Raw genomic sequence first — 23,597 nt, 5'->3', positions numbered from 1 at the left:
CATGTTGAAAGTAATAAGTAGAACATCTGGTATCTTTGTGTGTCGAATCAACCAAAACAATTCCTGCATCTTAAAGGCGACTGGCATAGCCCGAACCATGCAAAACAAAGACGAGGCTCTATGTAGGTTAAGTGTCTTGGGAGGCATCCTAGACACAAATAGGGTAGGCTATGATGAACCAGTAAGCTGGAAAGATGCGCCGTGTTGGAAACAACATGAGACAACAGTGGTGATTCACCGAATTTGGTGAATCAAGGGAATTGGTAGGCAAGGTCCGAACAACGGATTATTGACGAATGCTGCCAGTTCGATGAATGCTGACGGTTCAGTGATCTTGAATGGTCTGGTGAACCGGTTCGGCGATATGAAGCGATTCGGCCTGGTGAAACAGTACGGCATGTTGAAGCGATTCAGGCTGGTAAATCAGTTCAGCTTAGTGATCTGGTTCAGAATGGTGAGCCAGAACGTTGATGTGATCTGGATCGGCGCTGTGGTTTGGATCGGTTCGATAATCCGAACGTTTCAATGATCACAGCCCATAGAGAGATCTAGAACGATCAGATGAGCCGGTTCAGCGAGGTGAAATGTTCTGGCCGAGGTGAATTGGTTCACCAGGGGAGACTATATATCTATATATATTGTAGATTATCCCTGGTTCAACGAGGTGAATCGATTCGATGATATGAGCCGTTTCGGCAATAAAAACCAGACATATATGGCAAATTGAGTTGGTGTTCTGACCCAATCCGCTGTGGCGAACCGATTCGGTGTGGTGAATCGGTTTGACACTGTAAATCGGCTGTGTGAGTCAGCTGGCAACACAGAGCGGTTCGATGAGGCAGAACGACGAGTAGACATCTCATTACACAATGCCATATAAGTGTGGATTCGAATCCCGTATGGGACTCAACCCAACAAAAAGGTACAAGAAACTGTACTTAATGAGTACTGTAGACATCTGACGATGCGCCAAAAAATCATCACCTTCCGACAGTGTAATCTTCGAACGACAAGCAGTTAATACGGGTCGTTGAATGCAGGGGTTTTGTCGGGTGACAAACCATGCTGTGTTGAAGTATAACCAGCTCTGTCTGCCAGCCAGTGGGAGCAAGCCCGTCCATATGCTCTAAAAGCATCTTAGATAAGGAAGCACATTCCCGACAACGCTTGTTCCAGGAACACAGGTCAACTATCCATGATATATTTCTCATGTTAACTTGTAAGGAAAACTGAGAACTCTCACAATATGTCCACACAGTGGTGCGACAAGAAGAAGAATGATCACTCTGAGGTAGTCACTTGGGTAGATAGGGGAGCATGCTGCATGCTTAGCCGGGGACTAGGGACCTGTCCTATAAGGAGAGCAGCCTGGGGAACACGGGCGTATGGACAAGAGAGGCCTACAGGCAAAGTTCTCATTCGTTCCACTCAGCGTCGATGCAAGAGAGAGAAGTGCAAATCGTGAGATACGATAAGTTTAAAAATAGGTTATTTTGACTTTTATGATATGCTTCCATGTCTTTTCTGGTGAACAGTTGACTAGCCTTTGCATGTGTTTGTGACTGGTGCCACAAGTGGATCAGGATACGCTCACCTTTATGCAACACTTTTCATCATCACAGTTTCATTCATAAATACATGTACATAGCCAGAATCAAACGGTTTTGTTTCTTTACTTATACAGACAGTATGACGATTAAATTGAAATGTGAATGTTTTTTACAAATGATACAGTTATCTCCTCAGTGGGATATTGTTTTCTTAATCATGTTCTTAAAGTTTTGATTTCAACATTCACATTATCATCAAAAATAGAAATGTATGCAGTGTATGTTCCTCCTGTGTACCTTGACTCCAATCTGTGTGGTGTCCACTGGCAGACTCATGAGTGACGTCTTCTGTCTCATTCCCTGACTTGATGTCTTCCATTGGCCAATCACCTCAAAGTTTGGCAACGGGAACCTGCAAGCACATCACACAACATCACAACTTGGGAACAATCAGTACGTAAGGGAAGGGGCATTGCTTGTTCAACCATGATTATGCAAAATATCGAAAACAAAGGTGCAGATCCAGTTTTTCTTGACTTCCTGTGTTTCCACATCAAACAAATATCATCATAATAGGTCCATAAATATCCTTTGAGATGACACTTAGAAATTGGTCTTCAACCTTCCCCTACCTGTGTCATGGTCTTGGAAAAAGATCTGCAGTAATTACAACATGCCTTGTATGAAGTGCTACAGTTGTCTGATGCCCTGTACAGATGATGAGTGAGTGAGTGAGTGAGTTTAGTTTTACGCTGCACTCAGCAATATTCAACCAAGTCAGCGAGCCTGACCACCCAATCCCATTAGTCCCCTTTACCGACAAGCATAGTCGCCTTTTGTGGCAAGCATGGGTTGCTGAAGACCTATTCTACCCCGGATCTTCACGGGTCTGTACAGATGATGAAGTTGATACAACAATTTTGCACAGATGTACTGCAGAACTTGATGGTGTTATTGGACTGTCTTGAAGGTAATTCTGTGCTTGTCAGCATCATCCTCTCCTATGACTTGCATCACTTCAACTCCCTCGTCTTATCAAGAGCTGAGCTTCCATGCTTCCATTCAAAGATGCATTAAAGAGAACTCACACAGAAACGTTGATGAAACTCATTAACACAAGTACGGTGCTGACCAACTGTGAGCAACAAATCTCTGAGTCCAACAACCAGGGTGTCAGGGGGTTCGACCTTGGCTCCATTGCAAAACAGTAACTTCAATGTGGTCTTTAGTCATTTTCAAAAGTTGGAAGGCGAGGAAGATCGGTGAAGGAAGTTTAGTTTACAAGATATCCTTCTAGTCTGTCCAGTTTTCTTGCGACACAACCAGTGACAGTGTCTTTGTCTACGTCTGTCTCCAGTGTTTATGTGCTCTCAATCATTTGTTCATTGTATGGTATTGTTTAAGTCTGCTTTCACATTTTGGCAACATTTTTTGGTTTTAAGTTCGAATAGATAATTGTCTGATACTGTGTGTTCCTAAACATATTCTGAAAATGTATTGATCACATCTGACTCTCAGCTTTTGTTTTCCTGTGCACCTTATGGCAACATGACTGACTATGGCACGATGGCATTATCAAGTTACAGTGTCCTGCACTCAGCCTGATAACCTGCTGACCATTCTATGTTCGTTCTATTCATTTCAGCTGTAATGGTAAAGATCAGAGAATTTGAGACAAGGCAGCTGACATCTGAACAATCTCATTAGTCAGATATTTTTCTCCCTGCGTAATCTCTTCCAGTGTAAGTCTGACAACATTTCCACATGAAGGTGTATCAGGTGAACTTTCAAAGCAGGTGGTCAGTGAAAAAAATTCAAAATTCGCAGTGTGGGCCAAGCATTCAAAACAGCATTTCTAATTTCCTGATCTTGGTATGTTGAATGTACTGGTATGCTATATATACTGGTATGTTGAATGTACAGGTATGTTTTATTTATCATACAATGGATAGTGTTCTCGGCAGGATAAAGCCAACGGATATTTTCGGTATCCGTTGGGGTCATATAAGGATATCGATGCAAATTAGAGAGGTTATATGCAAATTTCAGGGACTACTTTCACAGTGTAAACAAACATGGCATCAAGGGTCGGTAGTGTGTCCAGATTAACGACCGTGGTTACGGTACTGTCAGTGCTTTGATCCCAGAAAATTCATGCCTGGTTTTTATAGATGGAGTAGATTACAAAGCGAAGATAAAACTTCATAGGCTTTCGAAGATACCAACATCAGTTCCCCGACCAACTGTCAGTGTTAGCGAGAGAACGGTGCACAGTGTCATGCTAACATTAAAGCGTATTTGGTTGTTCAAAAGGTTAATTGAAGGTTTCTGAAGTTCCACGTGAGTTTGTTGTTATTTTTCAAACGTAAGCTAAGATTTGTTGACAACAATACGTGCTTTAGCATAAAAGCTTACTGGGAACTAGATGACCGCTGAGTGATCAGGAGAAAATTATGTCACCGGGCTTGTGACGTAACGTATTACTCCGCACATATTTGTGACGTCATAGACATTCCACAAAGTTTAATTTCATGATTTGTGGCATTTGAAATCGCATTTTTTAAAATTATAAAGCAAAAATGACATTGTATGATAAATAAGTTATCACACTCGTGTGTTTTGGATGGTTAATATTCTGCATTAGGAATAAACACTATGTATTCAGCTCGCCAAGGCTCACTAAATACAATGTTTATTCCTAATGCAGGATATTAACCATCCAAAAACACACTCGTGTGATAACCTATATATACTGGCAGGTTCAATGTGCTAGTGTGCTAAATATACTGAGAGAAACAAATTTAGAAACACAGGAATATTCAAGCGTTCCTTTAATATTTTCAGTTTTCATCACCAGCTTTGAATAGGCTGTTGGAGTGAATCTGAGAACAGATAAAGGAACACTGCTATGAAGTGGTGCTCCCTTATTTGTTTTCTAGAGTATATATATACTGGTATGTTGAATGTACTGGTATGTTAAATATGCTGGTATGCTATATATACTGGTATGTTGAACTTGAATGTGCTGGTATGTTGAATGTACTGGTATGCTATATATACTGGTATGTTGAATGTACTGGTATGCTATATATACTGGTATGTTGAATGTACTGGTATGCTATATATACTGGTATGTTGAATGTACTGATATGCTATATATACACTGGTATGTTGAATGTACTGATATGCTATATATACTGGTATGTTGAATGTACTGGTATGCTATATATCCTGGCATGTTGAATGGACTGGTATGCTATATATACTGGCATGTTGAATGTACTGGTATGTTATATATACTGGCATGTTGAATGTACAGGTATGTTATATATACTGGTATGTTGAATGTACTGGTATGTTATATATACTGGTATGTTGAATGTACTGATATGCTATTTAAACTGGTATGTTGAATGTACCGGTACACTATATATACTGGTATGTTGAATGTACTGGTATGCTATATATACTGGTATGTTGAATATACTGGTATGGTATATATACTGGCATGTTGAATGTACTGGTATGCTATATATACTGGCATGCATGTCTGGGAAACCAGAAATGGGCTTCACACATTGTGCCCATGTCGGGATTCGAACCCGGGTCTTCGCGGCGTAACGAGCCAACGCTTTAACCATTAGGCTTCCCCACCGCCCCAGAATGTACTGGTATGCTATATATACTGGCATGTTGAATGTACTGGTATGCTATATATACTGGTATGTTGAATGTACTGGTATGTTGAATGTACTGGTATGCTATATATACTGGTATGTTGAATGTATTGGTATGCTATATATACTGGTATGTTGAATGTACTGGTATGCTATATATACTGGTATGTTGAATGTAGTCATAGTAATCGGCAGCATAGAAGGCACAAACAGCATTTTTGTATACACTTCTCCAAACTAACATAAACACTTTATAGGATAAAGAATTTATTCAGTCTTTTATATAAATATTCTCACACTTCCGCACATTATGTTTCACCTGACATCCTTCAGACAGTGAATTAAGCAAATAGAGTAAACTATATATTGAAAACAATGTGATTTCTGAAACATCTCTAACATGTCATCAACTGTGTCTCTCATTATGTGAATGATGAGGAGGAACTATGACCCTAATGTCTTTGGAAATGGGAAATCATAGAGTTAGTCATTTTGACTCTCTGACTTTAAACCCCTTCAGTGAAAGAGACTCACTGCCCAGCAGTTTACAGCTCGTAAACTGGACACGAGTTAGTTTGGTTGAGCAGTATTATAAACATTAGGATATATCTCCACACTGATAATAGCAGCGCTTTGGGCAACATGGACACCCATGCTCTCAGTGGTGTCTACTTCTGAGCTGGAGATTAGGGCTTGCTTGTGTTCAAATTTGGAAAGAGACACTTCCTGAAAAACACCTTAGTATTCCTGTCCCATATTAGCTGATATCGGTACTTCCCTTCATAAGTTCATAACATACAAATAACTGTCCTCATACAAAGGTCCCATCACAACCTCCAAACAAAGTTTTTAAAAGTTTATATCATAAAATTTAGTCAACACAAATTGCCTCTCTCATCTCACCTCCTCCTTCAATATATCTTCTGAAGCATCTCATCTAACTTCTAATTGATTACCAATATAAGTGACCATACAAATTCCAAACAACGCAACGACACCCATGGCCTACACTGTATAGAATGTTATCAAATAAGATACTTCTAAAAAATCAGTTTAGCTCTATCACAGATTGATCCTAAAAATGTGAAATATTCATAAAACAATGAACCCGTTTGCCACTAAAATGAAAGTACTGTACTATATGACAAACAAACACCACAGTCTTGCGCTTCTCCATTATACACCACAGAAATCAGATACACCAACAAGAATAAAGATTTGGTTGTTACAAGATTTTGTTAAAATCAAACCATTCAAAGAGACAACACTATTCAACTTTATACAGGGCTATTCTGCTTCTACTACACATTACATAGCCTATACAAATATACACCTCAGCAGTGCTCCAAATTGAAGTGGAAATTTAATTTGGCCCTTAAGATTAGCATTTGACTGTTGAGCCAGTAAATATGATATACTATTACAAAGAAGTTCAAGTTCGCCTGATTCTCTCATGTTATCATACTTCATCTGTAATGGCTTGAGAGATAAGTGCAACTTAATTAGAATCATGGGTTCTTAACTTCTTTTGAGCAGTGTATCCACTGACTGACTGACTGAGTTTGGTTTTACGCGGCTTTTAGCAATATTCCAGCAACATCACGGCGGGGGACACCAGAAACGGGCTTCACACATTGTACCCATGTGGGGATTCGAACCCGGGTCTTCGGCGTGACGAGCCAACGCTTTAACCACTAGGCTACCCCACCGCCCAGCAGTGTATCCATGTTACAAGGGTCACTTGTCTTAGTTCATATCACTTACTATCTTTTGTCTCTTGCAAAAAATTGAGTAGCATTGCATTTCTTTAAATATTGCTTAGATTTTTGTTTTAACAGTTTGTCATATAGTACAGACTTCAACACCACCATATCACATTGTTATGGTCAAGATCTATGACGAACCCTGAGTTTTAGGCCAGCAGTACTGAGCAAGGAATACTGGTCTCCCAGCTTGGTTTACTCTATAAGTTCTACATCTTGTAACAACCAGATCTTACTCTTTAGCGAGGCTGATTCTGGCTTCTCGGACGCCGAGTGGGATGCCGTGTTTTTCCATGGTCTGTACGATGGTCTCCTGCAACTCCTGGTTGTATGAGTCGAAGTCAAACACGTTCTTCACCACGGTTGTCAAGCCCTCACTTGGGAATTTCTGAAACAGGAGCAGGAGTGAATCAATAATTGTTAACATTTATGTGACAGTGAATTATCAATTTAATGTCCAGATTTTGTATTGCCTTGAACGTGTCCTTTTCACAAACAACAAACCAGTGAAATTCATACGTATCAACTGGACCAGACAATCCAGTGATCAACAGCATGAGCATCAATCTGCACAAATGGGAACCGATGACATGTGTCAACCAAGTCAGCGAGCCTGACCACCTGATCCTGTTAGTCGCCTCTTACACTGACTGACTGACTGAGTTTAGTTTTACGCCGCTTTTAGCAATATTCCAGCAATATCACGGCGGGGGACACCAGAAATGGGCTTAACACATTGTGCCCATGTGGGGAATCGAACCCGGGTCTTCGGCGTGACGAGCCAACGCTTTAACCACTAGGCTACCCCACAGCCCCAGTCGCCTCTTACAACAAGCATGGGTTACTGAAGATCAATATTCTAACCCGGATCTTCACAGGTCACCTGCAAAAGGAGGTTTGTTTGTTTGTTTATTTGTTGTTTAATGCCGCACTCAGCAATATTCCAGCTATATGGCATCAGTCGGTAACTAATCGAGTCTGGAACTAACAACCCAGTGATCAACAGCATGAGCATCAATTCTACTGTATCAATTCTAACCCAGATCTACACGGGTTGTAACAGAAGGTTAAAGTAACTGAAGTTACCTGTATATGCCGGACCATGTTGACAACTTCTCGGGTAGAGTAGGGGTACGATATAAGACCTTGGTCCGCCATATCTCGTAGCTCCCCGAAGGCCATCACTAACTTTCGGAGAGTCCCCTCAGACACATTCGGACCATACTGTCTCAACATCGCCATCTCCGACTCAATGTCTGGATTGTCGATTGCGTGACAGCTAAATATGTCACCTGGAGAGAACACAAAACAAAAAACATTATTCATTATTCATGGGATGAAAAACAAGAGTCATCTGGTGATGACACACTGCCTGGGTCAGGTGCAGTTTGGAAATAGAAGCTGGTATACCCCTCTTCTGGTTCATGGAAACTACTTCAGTTCAAGGAAGAGAAACACATGGCTGTTCAGTATTTTCAGTATATAAGCACAATCATCACAGCGCACCAGTTCACCACTGGGCTAATTTCCAGAGCAAGTTTCAACTCGAGATATTCAACACTGTTGTAGTTCTTCCCCAGAAACAAGCATTACCCTCATTTTCAGGAAATTCCAAAATGTCATAAATAACAAACCAAAATAAAATAAAATCCCAAACCATCAAAAGGCACCAGTTGATCGCTAGACTGGTTTTTAAAAGGACTGACTGACTGACTGAGTTTAGTTTTACGCCGCTTTTAGCAATATTCCAACAATATTACGGCGGGGGACTCCAGAAATGGGCTTCACACATTGTGCCCATGTGGGGAATCGAACCCGGGTCTTCGGGGTGATGAGCCAACGCTTTAACCACTAGGCTACCCCACTGCCCGGTTTTCAAAAGGAAAGATTTGACGCAACTTGAGCACTAGTTTCACATCATTTGTAGGAGTATTTCAGCAATATCATGCTTGGGGACAGCACAAGTACTGGCTCTCTAGAGGATGAATAGGAGATGATCTCATACATTGAGTAACTTGTAAAATGTACAGAAAATTTAAATGCCCAGAGACTTAATAGAAAGTTGACAGTTTATTGATCTCTTACCCATAGCACCAAAGAAATCATTTCCAAGGAAGGGGAAGCCTGGTCTGTTGGCTAGAACAATCATCCTGAAGTCTGGGTGAGCCACGATCACGCTGCTGGAGGGAGACATTCCTGTCCTGGCTGTACACACAACAGGCGGAGTCAGTTGGGAGTTCAAGGTCACATCGGGAGTTTAGCTTACAGTCAAATATTTGGTAAGAGTGGATTGCCATTGACCAGTATATTCGTTAGACGTCTCACCTGACAAAATCCTCCTGCCGTCTGCTAGATGCATCTCTCCCGACTCCACCAGTGTCTTCAGCACACATGTAACATGTGTGGGAGCCTTGTCTGCCTCATCCACAACCAACACATGACCTTGCTTCACGGCCTTGACCTACAGCATGATATAAGAGTCTCTCAACATTTGTCTTATGCCACAAAACATGATTGTATAGTAAGTACTTATGCAATTACACCGCTTAATGGAGCGCTGTAACTCAGTATGACATTCATGGCCAGCATAACAGACAGCATACTTTAGACAGTATGACAAGAATGACGCATAATATGTGGTGTGGTGGGCGAACTGGCTAAAGAGCCAGGCTAGTGATCCATCGAGCTTGAGGTGACGGGAACAAGCCCACCTGTGACCGGGTGTAAAAACCTTGGTGTCAACTTTGTGTGCAGACTCTTTCCGTGTTGTCACAACCCCTAGTGTACGGTACACAACCCTGTGCACTTAAAAGAACACACAAATCCGTTGGTATATGACCAGATGGTGGCCACATGAATACGTGCAAACACCTAGTTGCGGGTACACCAACATGCAGTGAACTTGGACAAAGTACTGTGACTTTGTGTCCCAGTTCACCCAGCTGTGAATGGGTACCTCGTAAGGATGGGAATGCCACAATAACTCGGTGCGTCTAGCAGCTGCAAGTGTTGTATGTGCTCCCCGGGGAGTTGAGACTGATAATACGATGTGCCGTTGAGATTGACATCCAGTGAACGAGGGAAAAACAAAGCGCCTTTGAGCAGCTGAGCTGAGCTGGATATCGGCGCTATACAAATGTTAGTATGTATGATGTATGTATATAATATAGGTTATATTTTTGGAGTTCAAAGAATAATCATGAAATAGAAAAACACCATTTAATCATTGTTATATTACTCTTTCACTCATTGTTTAAACATTGTCAGATTACTCCAACATTGTCCAGCTGTTATTCATAACTAAAGTGGGCCAATGGTCAAAACTATACTGTGAGTCCTGTGTGTGAAGTTAAGACATTGTCACTGTTGTGTTTATCATCTGCCACTAAGCAGATGTACATCACAGAATTTGTGTCAGTGGATGAACAATGTAGTGTTTGGAATGAACTACAGGACTACTTATTGACAGTTCCCCTGTAAATTAAGTTTTGTATGTTGGTTTTGAACGCCGCATTCCAAATATTCCAGCTGTATGACAGCAGCTGATAGATAGTAGTCATGACCAGACAATCCAGTGATTGACATTACGAGCATCAATCTAAGCAACTGGGATATGATGACAAGCATCAACCAAATCAGTCAGCCTGCCCACTTGCTGATATTTTGGTGAAGGTCAGTTCTAAGCTGGATCTTCACAGTTCCCATAAGACCTACCAGTGGAGAGTCTTCGTAAATAATGACGCCATCTTGAACAGTTGGTTGCAGTGTCAGCGTCTGAACCGTTGTGTCTCTGTCAAATAAAACAAGGAACTTAAATTTGTCCCCATTCAGCTGACGTCACGTAAGATTACCTGTTGAAGACATCACACAATTCAACTTTCAAATACACATCATGCATCGAATAAAAACACTATTATGGAATACGCAAGTACACGGGATTAACCGTATGTATTAATATGTCGCCTCTTCCTGTACCTGTGTAGCTGGATGTACTCCCGGGGGCGGTTCAGCATCTGGAGGAAGCGGTCCACGATTTTGTTCTTGCCGACGCCCTGGTTCCCCACCAGCAGCAGGTGCTCCCCCAGGGTGAAATCTCTCAACATGTCTTCCATCACAGACAGGTGCTGCAAACATCACGTTACGATGGAGACAGTTGGGGGGATATATCCAAACAATATGGTTACACTAATGTTGATTTGAAGGTCAGAGACTGTTTGCTTGTTGTCATGGAGATTGTGCCAGAAGGACTCGGCAGTACAATTATATAGAATAGCTGCAGTTTATACACTTCCATACTAATTAGTTAAACAATCTGTACTGCAACCAATGCTTTCCTTACCAGATCTGTATGTCTGACTGACTGACTGAGTTTGGTTTGACGCGGCTTTTAGCAATATTCCAGCAACATCACGGCGGGGGACACCAGATATGGGCTTCACACATTGTACCCATGTGGGGATTTGAACCCTGGTATTCGGCGTGACGAGCCAACGCTTTAACCACTAGGCTAACCCACAGCCCCAGATATGTATGTGGTCTTACGAATAAATGTTCAGACAAACACTGTTGTGTTGAGTTTGAAGGTGCTTGACAGCAAACTGAAGACTAAAGAAGAAATATGCAGGGAATCAACTTTCACTTTGAGCCAATGGGAAGTTTGACACATCAATGTTTGACACAGTTGTGTTTGATTGTACTTATCAGATCTCAGACATCCTTCATACCTGTGGATTTTCATAGAAGAGAATGTCTGGCACTTTGGTCTTGTTCTGTGGGTTGTACACCGGAACCGTCGTACTGCCGATACGGAGCATATCTCCCTGCACCTCGCATGTCACAGAATTCTCGTAGGATGCCACGGAGTGGTCCTGTTTCAGAGGCTGTATCCCGGCGGAGTCGAGAGTCTGATCCAGGGCTTGTCGGGCGAGACGGGGCAGAAACCTACACATACCATGAGTGCACTTGTATAACAAAAATATCTTCATTGCTTGATTGACGTTTAAGTCATGGATCTGGAAAGGGGTTAGTATGTTTTTATGCCACTTCAAACAAAATTCCAGATTTATCACCAGAATAAGGTTTCACAGTGTGTACCCATGTAGGAATCGAACCCGAGTCTCTGAGGTGACAAAGGAAGGCTTTAGCCACTGAGCTACAATACTGTCAATTTAAGTCATGAAAATGAATGAATGGTTCTAATTTACAAGGACATATCCAGACATTAATTTCTCATTCTCATTATTATTGTGAATATTTATGCCTCATTATTCAAATGTTGTTATTCCACGCAACAACAAGCATTGTCACTACAGTGACATAATCCCCCGCCGCAAATTATCAAATCAAACTTATAAAGTAATGAAAGTTTAAGATGAAGTTAAATGTCAACAAAAACATTATCTTGCTCTTTAGTTGTTCAAACACACACATATTTTGAAGACTGACTTTGACCTTGACATGAATGTCATAGTGTATGAAATATGCAAAACTAGTACTAAAGAAATTGCTTATTGAAAAACATTCAAGCGAGGTCTTGAAAGTCCATGAAGAAAATCCAGTGAACCGTTCTTAAAATATCTTCCTGACAATTCAGGTTAACATTCTGAAATCTTCATAGTGTCGTTGTGACCCTACAAATTATGTGAAGGTCACTAAAATTGACTGGGCCCTGGGCCTTCCCTAGATGAAGCTTGGTGTCAAATATGAAGAAAATCCACTGATCATTTTTTGCGATATCTTGCTGACTATCTTAACAAGCAATTTAACATGCTGAAATCTTCAAAGTGTCTCTGTGACCTTGAAACTTAAGTGAAGGTCACCAAAATCGACTGGGCCCTGCGCCTTCCCTGGATGAAGCTTGGTGTCAAATATGAAGAAACTCCAGTTAATGGTTCTTTAGGTATTTCGCTGACAAGCATAACAGGTAGTTTAATATTCTGAAATCTTCAAAGTGTCTCTGTGACCTTGAAAATTAAGTGAAGGTCACCAAAATTGACTGGGCCCTGCGCCTTCCCTGGATAAAGCCTGGGGTTGATTATGAAGAAAATCCAGTTAACGGTTCTTGAGACAGCTTTACATGCAGGTTTACATGCTGAAATCTTCAAAGTGTCGCCATGACCTTGAAAATTATGTGAAGGTCACAAAAAATCGACTGGGCCCTGTGCTTTTCCGAGATAAAGCTTGGTATTGAATCTGAAGAAAATCCAGTGAACGGTTCTTGAGATAGCTTAGCATGCAGGTAAAACGTGAAAGTCCCCTTGTGACCTTGAAATGAAGGTCAAGGTCACCAAACCTGACTTGGGCCTTTCTTATAGTGTGATGAACCCAGGTACCAAATATGAAAAGAATCTAGAGAACGGTTCTTAAGATATTCCAATTCGTACATACGTACAGACGGAGCCTAATACTATATTACGCTAAACACGCGGCGGGGGAAAAAAACATATGATTATCGACAGTATCTTCTGAAATGTAACTGCCTTTTTGTTTTCACTAACTGCTGTTTCTATCCACAAGTTAGTTTTCTGTTTGTAGCTTAACACCACACTCAGTAATACCAGGTGTAATATCAAACTTAGTAATACAAGGAGTAATACCACACTCAGTAATACCAGGAGTAATACGACACTCAGTATACCAGGAGTAATACGACCCTCAGTAATACCAGGAGTAATACGACACTCAGTAATACAAGGAGTAATACCACACTCAGTAATACCAGGAGTAACACTACACTCAGTAATAAGCTCTAAATGCCTCTCAAAGAAGTTATCAGTAATACCAGCTAGATGAGGGTGGTCTGTAAAGTACAATCTGGGCCAGACAAACCAGTGATTGACATCTTGAGTACGGACTGACACAGCTGGGTTATGACACATGCATCAACCAGTCAAAGACACTACCACTTGATCTTTGCAGCAACAAGCATGGATTGCTGAACACCAATTCTTCACCGAGTCTAAAGCCTTCGATCAACAGCAATCACCGTGGTTACAAAATACTCTATTCACTTCTGCTGAAAAATGGAAGCTGAGAACACCCTAAGGCACCTATATTCTCACCTAGACAGACAGGCCTTCTGTACAATGCCATACAAGTCTTCATTTGGGTACTGAGCTAGACTCCTGGCAATACGGAGCAGTTGGCGGGTAGACATTGAGGCAGCTATAGATTGTATCTGAAACAAATTTAGTGTACTGGTGATCATGAGAATAACAAAATAAGACAATGATGTAACAACGATATAACAATGACACAACAATGAGACAATGATGAAACAATGAGACAACAATAACATAATAATGAAACAATAGACAAAAATGTAATGTTTTAAGTAAAATTGATATTTTATACTTATCCTGACTCATGATATTTTGCTTATCTCCCTTTCCCTTGCGAATGGTAGTGGAACACTTGAATCCCTTGTAGTTCCCGAGCGGACGTAAAAATACACTCACCCATGAGTTACCTCCCCCTTACCGGTCAAACAGTCATGTGATTGATGTCATAAATGTATGTCATAAACCTCAGGATACAATACAACCTTGTGACTACTAGTAATTTTGAATAGAAAGAGTTGTCAGACTGATAGCAATGCTAAACATGTTAAATATTTCAGGACTCACATTGTTTTCTTTGCATGTTTTCATAAACCAACATCAATCTCTCTATTCACCACTGTATCACAGTTTGACTGACTGAGTATGGTTTTACGCCTTTTTTTAGCAATATTCCAGCAATTTCACGGACACCAGAAATGGGCTTCACAAATTGTACCCATGTGGGGAATCGAACCCGGACCGAGCAAACGCTTTAACCACTAGGCTACCCCACCGCCCCAACAGTTTGAAGTGATTCACATTTCTCTTGGAATTGGGTATATTTCCAGTGTTGCAAGTCAGCAGTTATACTTTCATTTTGAACATAATTCATGGTGATTGTGGTGCCTTTGTTCCCACTACACAGCTGTATATTCAGGAAAGTAGTACATGATTTACTTACAGTGGGGTCTGTGGAATCTCTCAGCTTGTGGACAAAATCAAACAATTTACTTAGATTTTCAGCATTAGGAACCTGAAATCAAAGAAAACAATTGCTGGTTTGTTGTTTGTTTGTTTGTTTGTTGTTTAATGCTGCACTAAACAATATTCCATCTATATGATAGCGGTCTGTAAATAATCAAGTCTGGACCAGAAAATCCAGTGATTAACAGCAAGAGCATCTCCCTACATAGGAAAGCGTTTCCTATTCTCGCGGTACTTACGGATATCGGTTGAAAAAATAACAGAAACAATTCTTATCATATGAATGCTTGTTGTTATTAAATGAAGGGCCTCAACTTTAACATATGCATCTATCAGCTGCTAGATCCATCAGGTGAATTACCACTCGTGGGCCCGGTGATAAACAATGCCATCCGCCATTGACAAACGAGGCTTCTCCTATTCTCGCGGTATTACCAGGAATTAACGTTATTGAGAGTATGTAAGAGTCATCCTGCCGGAAAGGGCGGGAAAAAGTAATGATATGTCCAAGTTGGTATAAACTCCCCAATATTCGTGACACTGCAAGATTTTGATCATTCACCGACTTGGTCCAATTCCTAGTTACCAGTTGGTGATGTAAACAACCGCTAAGTGTCACGCATTGGCGATTTCGACAGAAAACGTATTTACCACGAGAGTAGGAAACCCGCGAGAATGGGAGAGGGACCTATAAGTAGGATCGATGATATGTGTCAACCAAGTCAGCAAGCCTGACCACCAGTTAATCACCTCTTACAACAAGCATGGGTTGTGTATAGTATATTGTTGACTAATGCTAAAACTATCATTACTCCTTGTAAAGTATGCAAAGATGAGCACCCACCAGTCTGTGTATAACATCTGTCTCCTCTGCCCGTGACAGCGGTCGCATGTGGTGGTACAGGAACATCGTCAACATCTCCGGCGACATCCACTGCTGCTTGCTGCTCCCTACAACTGGGGGTTCCCCGAGGGCGATGAGGCGGAAGGATGGATGGATAGGGAAAATCCTCCTGATACAGAACAGTGATAAGAGTAATGGGGAGAACAAGGTTAGATGGAGAGTGGAGCCCCCCTGAACACCAGAACATGCGAATCCCCCAAAAAACTTTAAATCTCAGAACGCTGACACACAGTGTGAAATAGTTTCCACATTTTGCAAGCCAGGTGGGTTAGCTATGCCTGAAAGTTACTAGCCCACAAAATAATTCACTAGCCTGAAAATTTGAATGTAGAAACTAAGCAAAAGATTACAAAAATAGATGAGAATAAGATATGGTTGGCATGACACCAGTTTCATCATTGAACTGCTAATATGATGAACAGTTTTATCAGGCCATAATCTTGCATGATTTAAACTGTATTATAACTTAACAAGGCAGAGAGACTGATATATTCACAAAATGACCCCATGAAAATTCAGAAGCCAGTCGGGGGCAGTGACTGTGGAGATTTACTGACCCGACTGGATTTTTACTAGCCATGGATTAGTGGGCCAGTGGCTATTTCGCACACTGCTGAGACACCAGAACATCAGACTCCCTTCAATCTAAGAATTCCACACCAGAATTCTGGGACACCAGAACATGAGAATCCCTTAAACCCAAGAATCTTAGAATCCAGCAGCGTAAAACTAAACTCACTCACTTCTATGTTATCTATATTTCTAAGATATCAACAGGAAGTGGATATTGTGGTATAAACTAAAGTAACTCTGCTCCAGTTGGAGTGGTTCTCTGCTTACCGCTCCTCCAGCTGTTGTTGAGACAGCCCTGTCTTCTCCTGTATGTCCTGGTATCGATCGTGTTGGAGCAGACGCGTCCCGTCATACAGCTGCAGATCTCGCTTCGTGTACCAATCTATAAGCACAAGCTGAGTCATACAAAAACTGAGGTAACCAAATTCACAGATGTAAGCAAATTATATGAATCATGTCAAATATTGGGACACACAAACCTGGAAGTAAGTGAGTGAACATCATTTCTGCCCTTATAAAAATATCAATAATATACCAACCATACTTTTAAGAAACTGTCAATGTATTGATTCTGTTAAATCACTTTCATGCTTATTCTAATAAAACTTCATCTGATCCCACCAATATATTCTGTATATCATGTGACTTCTGGACTGAGTTAGCAGGGATGGTGGGTTGGCCTTGTGGTTAAAGTGTTTGTTCGTCACACCGAAGACCTGAGTTCTATTCCCCACATGGTGTCCTGACATGGGAAGCCTCATGACCCCGTCATGATATCTCTGGAATATTGCTACAAGTGGTGAAAAACTAAACTCACTCACTCACTCACTCACTGATATTCGGAATATCTTGTGACTTCTGGACTGAGATCGCACTTCTCGCACATGTCTACCCCTCCTATACTCACCTATGCAGCACAGAGAAGGACCCGGGGTTTATTCGATGAACTCCATCAAGTACAGCAAGGCTTCCCTCCAGGGCAGCAGTGACAAGTGGAGAGTGGCGCCACGTGGTATCGCCATTCGGTAACGTTGTCCTCTGCTGAAGTAGGTCCCGTGATGTCATATCCTAGATTCCGATGAAATAAAATATTCTTCAATAACCCTTTTCATAATGAGTCCACTGCAAAGTTGTCCAAACATAAATACCTGTCCAGATTACAACAATATGAGAGTTGTGTGCCAAGGTTTAGCCAAGCATCCATATAAGGTAAAAACAAACTGACTATTCAGTTGCCATGTAACCACTGCTCAGGTGTATATCGTAGCCTGTAGACAAAACTGGGTGGATTACCATGTGAAGGACATGAAATCACATCAAACCACAGATGGACAGACAACTTGTCTTGTTGTTTTTTTAAGATTTCAGAATCAAAATTGGATGCAGAGAGAAAGCATCCATTTCTTTGAATTTGTTAAAAAGGAGGGAATTTTAGGCTCCTACAGGGCAGCAATCATCGTTAAAGTTTGTTTGACACTGTTTGCCTGTGTTTCCTTCTAATTACGGTGTTTTAGACTCTCTGTGAGAAATTATTAAACTAATTGAGGATATTACCAAGGATGTTAGAATATGGGGGAGGTAATATGAACAGCAGCATTCTGGGAGCCAGTGACTACATAGCTCATGAACAGGATATGGTATGTTTCTATAGACACCAACTGGGAAGTAGGATAACTCCGTTCCTTCAACTGATTGTAATGTTTACCTGATACAACATGATGGGTTCTGTGTGGTATCCCAGCATGTCGGCAAACTGCTTCACCAACACACTCTTACCGCAGCCCTGAAACCCACCAATATTCACATTAATACCACCCACAAGGCATCTCTTACAGCAGTGACATGTCTCAAGCAGCTTCTACAAAATGTTTGGGGCGGTGGGGTAGCCTAATGGTTAAAGCGGTGGCTCATCACGCCGAAGACCTGAGTTCGAATCCCCACATGGGTACAATGTGTGAAGCCCATTTCTGGTGTCCCCCGCCGTGATGTTGCTGGAATATTGCTAAAAGCGGCGTAAAACCAAACTCAGTCAGTCAGTCTACAAAATGTTCAAATTTTGGATTCATCCATCAGTCTCAGCAATTCAGTTTTTAAGACAAGTCTGTGACCGGGTGTAAAAACCTTGGAGTCAACTTTGTGTGCAGACTCTTTCAGTGTTGTCACAACCCCTAGTGTACAGTACACAACCCTGGGCACTTAAAAGAACCCACGAATCCGTTGGTATATGACCAGATGGTGGCCACATGAATACGTGCAAACACCCAGTTGCGGGTACAGCAACGTGCAGTGAACTTGGACAAAGTACTGTGACTATGTGTCCCAGTCCACCCAGCTGTGAATGGGTACCTCGTTAGGATGAGAAAGCCACAATAAGTCGGTGCGCCTAGTGGCTGCAAGAGCTGTATACTCCCCAGGGAGTTGAGATTGATAATACGATGTGCCGTTGAGATTGACATCCAATGATCGAGGGAAATATACCAGCGCCTTGAGCATGCACTAGTTGCCTGGATATGTGCGCTATATAAATATCCTATAATAATAACTAAGCCAATATTTTCCATCAGTTTCATTCAGTTGCAATAAGTGACAAAATTAGTGAACCAGTTAAGAAATATATTTCCACTAAATGATACTAGTTGATGAGGACCACAATCATTGGATTTTGACCTGCCCCGCTGTAATTTAGTTGTCTCAGTCGAGTGGACCAGCGTGAGTCTTTAAGCTGTCCATTTATAACATCATCACCACAGAAACATCACGTTAACATCATCACATTCATGCTTAAGTCTTAGACTCTTCATTATGATCTTATCTCATGTGTTCCCTTTCTTTCCCCATGAGTATATATTTGGTTCAGCTTCCCTACCCTTGGTCCCACTAGACAGAAGTCTGTCGTGACGTGTGACTGCAGCATCTCCGACAACAGAGCATCATGGTAGCCGGTCCTGATGAACGGAGATTCCTTGTCCCCTGCTGATGAGGGGAGTGTCCCGGCAGACACCTGGAAAGACAATACCTGAGTTTCTGCCACAGCTAAAACCTCACGTTGAATACCTTAAAGACATGTTTGGTCAAAATATCTCACCTGAAAATATGAAAGGTGACTCTGCTACCTGAGACATCTGTGACTGTCACCTGAGTTGCGGTAACTAAATTACTAATTTACTAATACCCTACAGTTACTTGTACTACCTGAGACACATTTGTGATCAATCAATTTCACCTGTGTTGCTTTAACTAATTTATCAATACCTGACAGGTACTGCCTGAGACACAGGCATCAATCCATCTCACCTGTATTAAAGGACCGTTCATAATTTATGGCTAGGGGGAGTGATGATGATTGTTATGGAGAAGCATGTACAATGTGACTGACCAACCCTAAAATGTATGTACAAAGTAACGCATGTCATGTACAAAATCAATGACCCCCTCCCTCTTCCCATATTATAATATTTAAATATTTTTATGAACAAACTTGATGACCCCCTTACTACATGCATACAAAATTGATGACCCCTCTACCTCCCCAGAACAAAATGGGTGCCCCACTAAAATCATCATCACCCCCCTTAGCCATATATTATGAACGGTCCTTAAGATACCTAAATTACTAATAACTGACAGGTACCTCCACTCCGCAAGAAAAGTTCTCAATGCATCTCACCTGTATTGCTGAAACTAAATTAGTAATACCTAACACATGAGACACAGGTGTGCTCAATCCATCTCACCTGTATATGTGACAGGTAATTCTACTCCCCAAAATGTGTTTCTCTCACCTGTACTGGATGTGCATCTCGACCCTGAGACAGCGTCACCATTGCCTCATTTCCATGTTTATCCACATTGCTGACACTATACACAGGTGTCGACCCAATCAACTCGAATTTCTGAAAGGTCAAATTAAGCAATGTTTAGAGGATATCATGAATACATTGCATAAAATGGTGCATCCATATCAAGGTGACCCGTAAGTTGTAAAATTTGATGCCGGTAACAACTTTTTACAAAATCAGTAATTATATCAGAATTAAGACACAGAAACTTGCAATAACTGTAATGTGCCATTTGGCTTAGATGTAACAGTCATAAGATCTATTTATGACTGTAGTGAGTGAGTGAGTTTAGTTTTACGCCGCCATCAGCAATATACAAGCTATATGGTGGCTGTCTGTAAATAATCGAGTCTGGACCAGACAATCCAGTGATCAACAGCATGAGCATTGATCTGCGCACTTGGGAACCGATGACATGTGTCAACCAAGTCAGCCAGCCTGACCACCAGATCCCGTTAGTCGCCTCGTACGACAAGCATGGCTTGCTGAAGATCAATTCTAACCCGGACCTTCACAAGTAAGCAATATGTAAGGACATCTTGAATATGATCTATACAATGGTGCATCCATATCAAGCTGACCCGTAAGCTGTAAAACAATTTGATGCCAGTACCAACTTTCACAAACTCAGTAATTATATCAGAATTAAGACACAGAAACTTGCAATAACTGTAATGTGCTATTTATGACTGTAAATATGACGTTGTGACATTCCCACATCAATCTGAAGGAGGCCATTCTGAAGCAAAATGTAACACTGTGGACCCATGATGATCCAGGTTAGAATTGGTCTTCAGCAAAACCTGTACTTGTCGTAAGAGGAGACCAACGGGATTGGGTGGTCAGGCTCACTGACTTGGTGAATGCATCCAATCCCAATCGCCTAGATCAATGTTCATCATGTCACTCACTGGATTGTCTGGTCCAGACTCCATTATTTACAACTGCAATATTGCTAAGTGTTGCATCAAACAACAAACAAATGATCCCAAGCTTTAGTCTTGTGATGTACTGTTCTATTCACGTCTATTCACACTAGGGCTGCGCAGTATAACCGGTTTACTGGTATTTACCGGTTCAGACATGAAAACGATACGTATTGCGTTACGCTGATTGAAAACCGGTATTTTGACTTGCATTTGCAAAACTTCGTAACACTCGGAAATCTCCGGATATTTCCTTGTGTCATTTGTGCCTAATAATTTTTACATTTCTATTTTATCATGATGAAAAGTTGTTATTAAAGCTTAATCAAGCATAGTGATTTTGCTGTGTTTTTGCTCTATAAATCAAGCATTAACTCAATTATAAGTAGTTTTTTGTTTAAAAATACTTCATGCAATATATTGCAATACATATCGCAATACATACTTTCGCATCGCAATATATCGCAATATGAAAATTCTGCAATACCCACCCCTAATTCACACACACAACTGATCTGCTACAACTCACACTGAGTGTGTCCTCAACGGCCGTCTTCCCCTCCGTGCCCAGCATGAGGTTGTATGGGTACAGTCTCTGTATCAGCTCCAGGGACGATACGGACGGTACAGCATCCTGCAACATGAACATGGCAATAAACAAGGGCAGACAACTTCCATTTTCTGTAACAAAAGAATTCCAGTAAACCAAGGAGGACAACCCATGTGTTATCTGACATAAACGCTCAGATACACAAGGGGAGACAACCCCAGAGTTAAGGAACATAAACACCCCAATAAAGAAAGGGAGCAAACCCTGTGTCCAGTAACAGAAACACTGAAATATACAAGGGGAGACTATCCATGTCCTGCATCGGACACTCGGATGAACAAGGGTAAGCTGAAAAGGCAAGGCTTTCATCTGAGGGATGACTCAATACCCTGCTTAACATACAAAATAAGCTCAATCAGACATTCAGATTCAATGTGATTATTCCTGTTCACCCACCATGATCCTGACTAGATGTACTAGATTGTCAAGAGGGAAGTCTGGTAGCCCGAGGGAGGTGGACTCTGCTGTCAACATGGTGGATGCAAACGACAACAGCTGGGATATCCTGGAACCAGACATGTCAGAGTTATATAGTATGACCAGAAATTATTGAGCATTTTAGGAATATGTTTAATTGGATTTCTAGTACAAACAACCTTGACCAGCTATCAAGTGCTTGGTTTCATTCAAGAAAGACAACTCCATTAATCCTTTTTTCAAGGAGTGTGAAGAGTTATCCCCCTTTGTTTACTTGCTAGGAGACGACATTTTCAGTGATCCTCAGTATGGATGATTTAGAGAAGAGGAAGTTGATTTTAGAGTATTATAACAAGGACATCAGATCAGATAACGTGATTTCAAGTAGAGCACCTAGGCCCAGAAAATTGACTGTCAGTGACAGGAGGCGGCTTGGTATTCTTGTTTCTAAAAACAAACGAAGGAGTTTAGAAAACTTATGATAGAGGAACTGTGGTTGTCTGTAAGGAGACAATTAGAACTGAGCTGCATGCAATGGGTTGGCAGAAAAGTCGAGGAATTCCATCACCCATCATGGAACCTGAACAAAAGAAGCGAAGGTTGAACTGGTGCTTACAGCATAGAAATTGTACCTGGGACAATGTGATTTTCTCAGATGAAAGTTCTGTGTGGCTGTTTCCTAACACTTTGAAATTCTAGACCAAACAAACTGAAAAACCTTCATTGGGCCCAAAGTACAGTCCAAAATTTAACGTGTGGGGAGGCATATCTGTGTTAGAGGCAACGCCCCTCTGTGTATTTGAAGGGAGTATGAACAGTGAGCGGTACACAGATATTTTTGAGGGACATTTAGTTCCATCTGCTCGCATGTTCTATGGAAATATTCGGATTTTCCAGCAGGACAATGATCCAAAACATCGTTCAAAGCATTCACAGGCCTGGTTTCAGACCCTAAATATGACATTATTAGATTGGCCAAGCTATAGCCCTGACCTAAATCCAATAGATAGTGTTTGGGGACTTATGAAGGAAGTGTCATTAAGAAAAATCTGACAAATATTGCTGAAATGAAAGAAGAGGTGGTCCAATATTGGGACAGCATGGACCACGACTTTCTAACTTCTTTGATCAGTAGTATGCCCCGCCGCATTGAAGCCTGCATTGCTGCCCATGGGGACTTGACAAAATACTAACTGTTCACCTGTCTTTGAATCTGGAGTTATGTTCTGCTAATATTCACATTTAATACGTGAGTAATGAGTGGAAAAATTTAAATCTTTACAATCTTTAAATTTTCAATAATTTCTGGTTGTT

General features: G+C 41.2%; 1 protein-coding gene and 1 long non-coding RNA gene across 2 annotated transcripts in view; one reads left to right on the top strand and one right to left on the bottom strand.

Annotated features, from left to right (window-relative positions):
- Nucleotides 1–23,597, bottom strand: part of LOC124277277 (von Willebrand factor A domain-containing protein 8-like) — a 70,982-nt gene that overhangs the window by 33,910 nt on the left and 13,475 nt on the right. The window contains 19 exon segments of the mRNA XM_046712932.1: nucleotides 1,848–1,962; nucleotides 7,227–7,378; nucleotides 8,077–8,282; nucleotides 9,076–9,195; nucleotides 9,316–9,451; nucleotides 10,705–10,780; nucleotides 10,966–11,114; nucleotides 11,715–11,931; nucleotides 14,052–14,167; nucleotides 14,992–15,063; nucleotides 15,859–16,027; nucleotides 16,759–16,859; nucleotides 16,861–16,873; nucleotides 17,399–17,559; nucleotides 18,197–18,274; nucleotides 19,358–19,492; nucleotides 20,274–20,384; nucleotides 21,786–21,890; nucleotides 22,263–22,371. Of these exon segments, the coding sequence (XP_046568888.1) occupies nucleotides 1,848–1,962; nucleotides 7,227–7,378; nucleotides 8,077–8,282; nucleotides 9,076–9,195; nucleotides 9,316–9,451; nucleotides 10,705–10,780; nucleotides 10,966–11,114; nucleotides 11,715–11,931; nucleotides 14,052–14,167; nucleotides 14,992–15,063; nucleotides 15,859–16,027; nucleotides 16,759–16,859; nucleotides 16,861–16,873; nucleotides 17,399–17,559; nucleotides 18,197–18,274; nucleotides 19,358–19,492; nucleotides 20,274–20,384; nucleotides 21,786–21,890; nucleotides 22,263–22,371 (2,341 nt within the window).
- Nucleotides 5,787–22,538, top strand: LOC124277278. Its single transcript, XR_006898784.1, has 3 exons — nucleotides 5,787–5,888; nucleotides 18,889–18,892; nucleotides 22,528–22,538. It is a non-coding gene; the product is annotated as an uncharacterized LOC124277278 (long non-coding RNA).

This window comes from Haliotis rubra, unplaced genomic scaffold (assembly GCF_003918875.1).
Source record: "Haliotis rubra isolate DU_JTF1 unplaced genomic scaffold, ASM391887v1 Scf22, whole genome shotgun sequence".
Lineage (NCBI taxonomy): Eukaryota > Metazoa > Mollusca > Gastropoda > Lepetellida > Haliotidae > Haliotis > Haliotis rubra.
The sequence above is the reverse complement of the archived record's forward strand: the minus strand, read 5'-3'. Positions and strand labels throughout refer to the sequence as shown.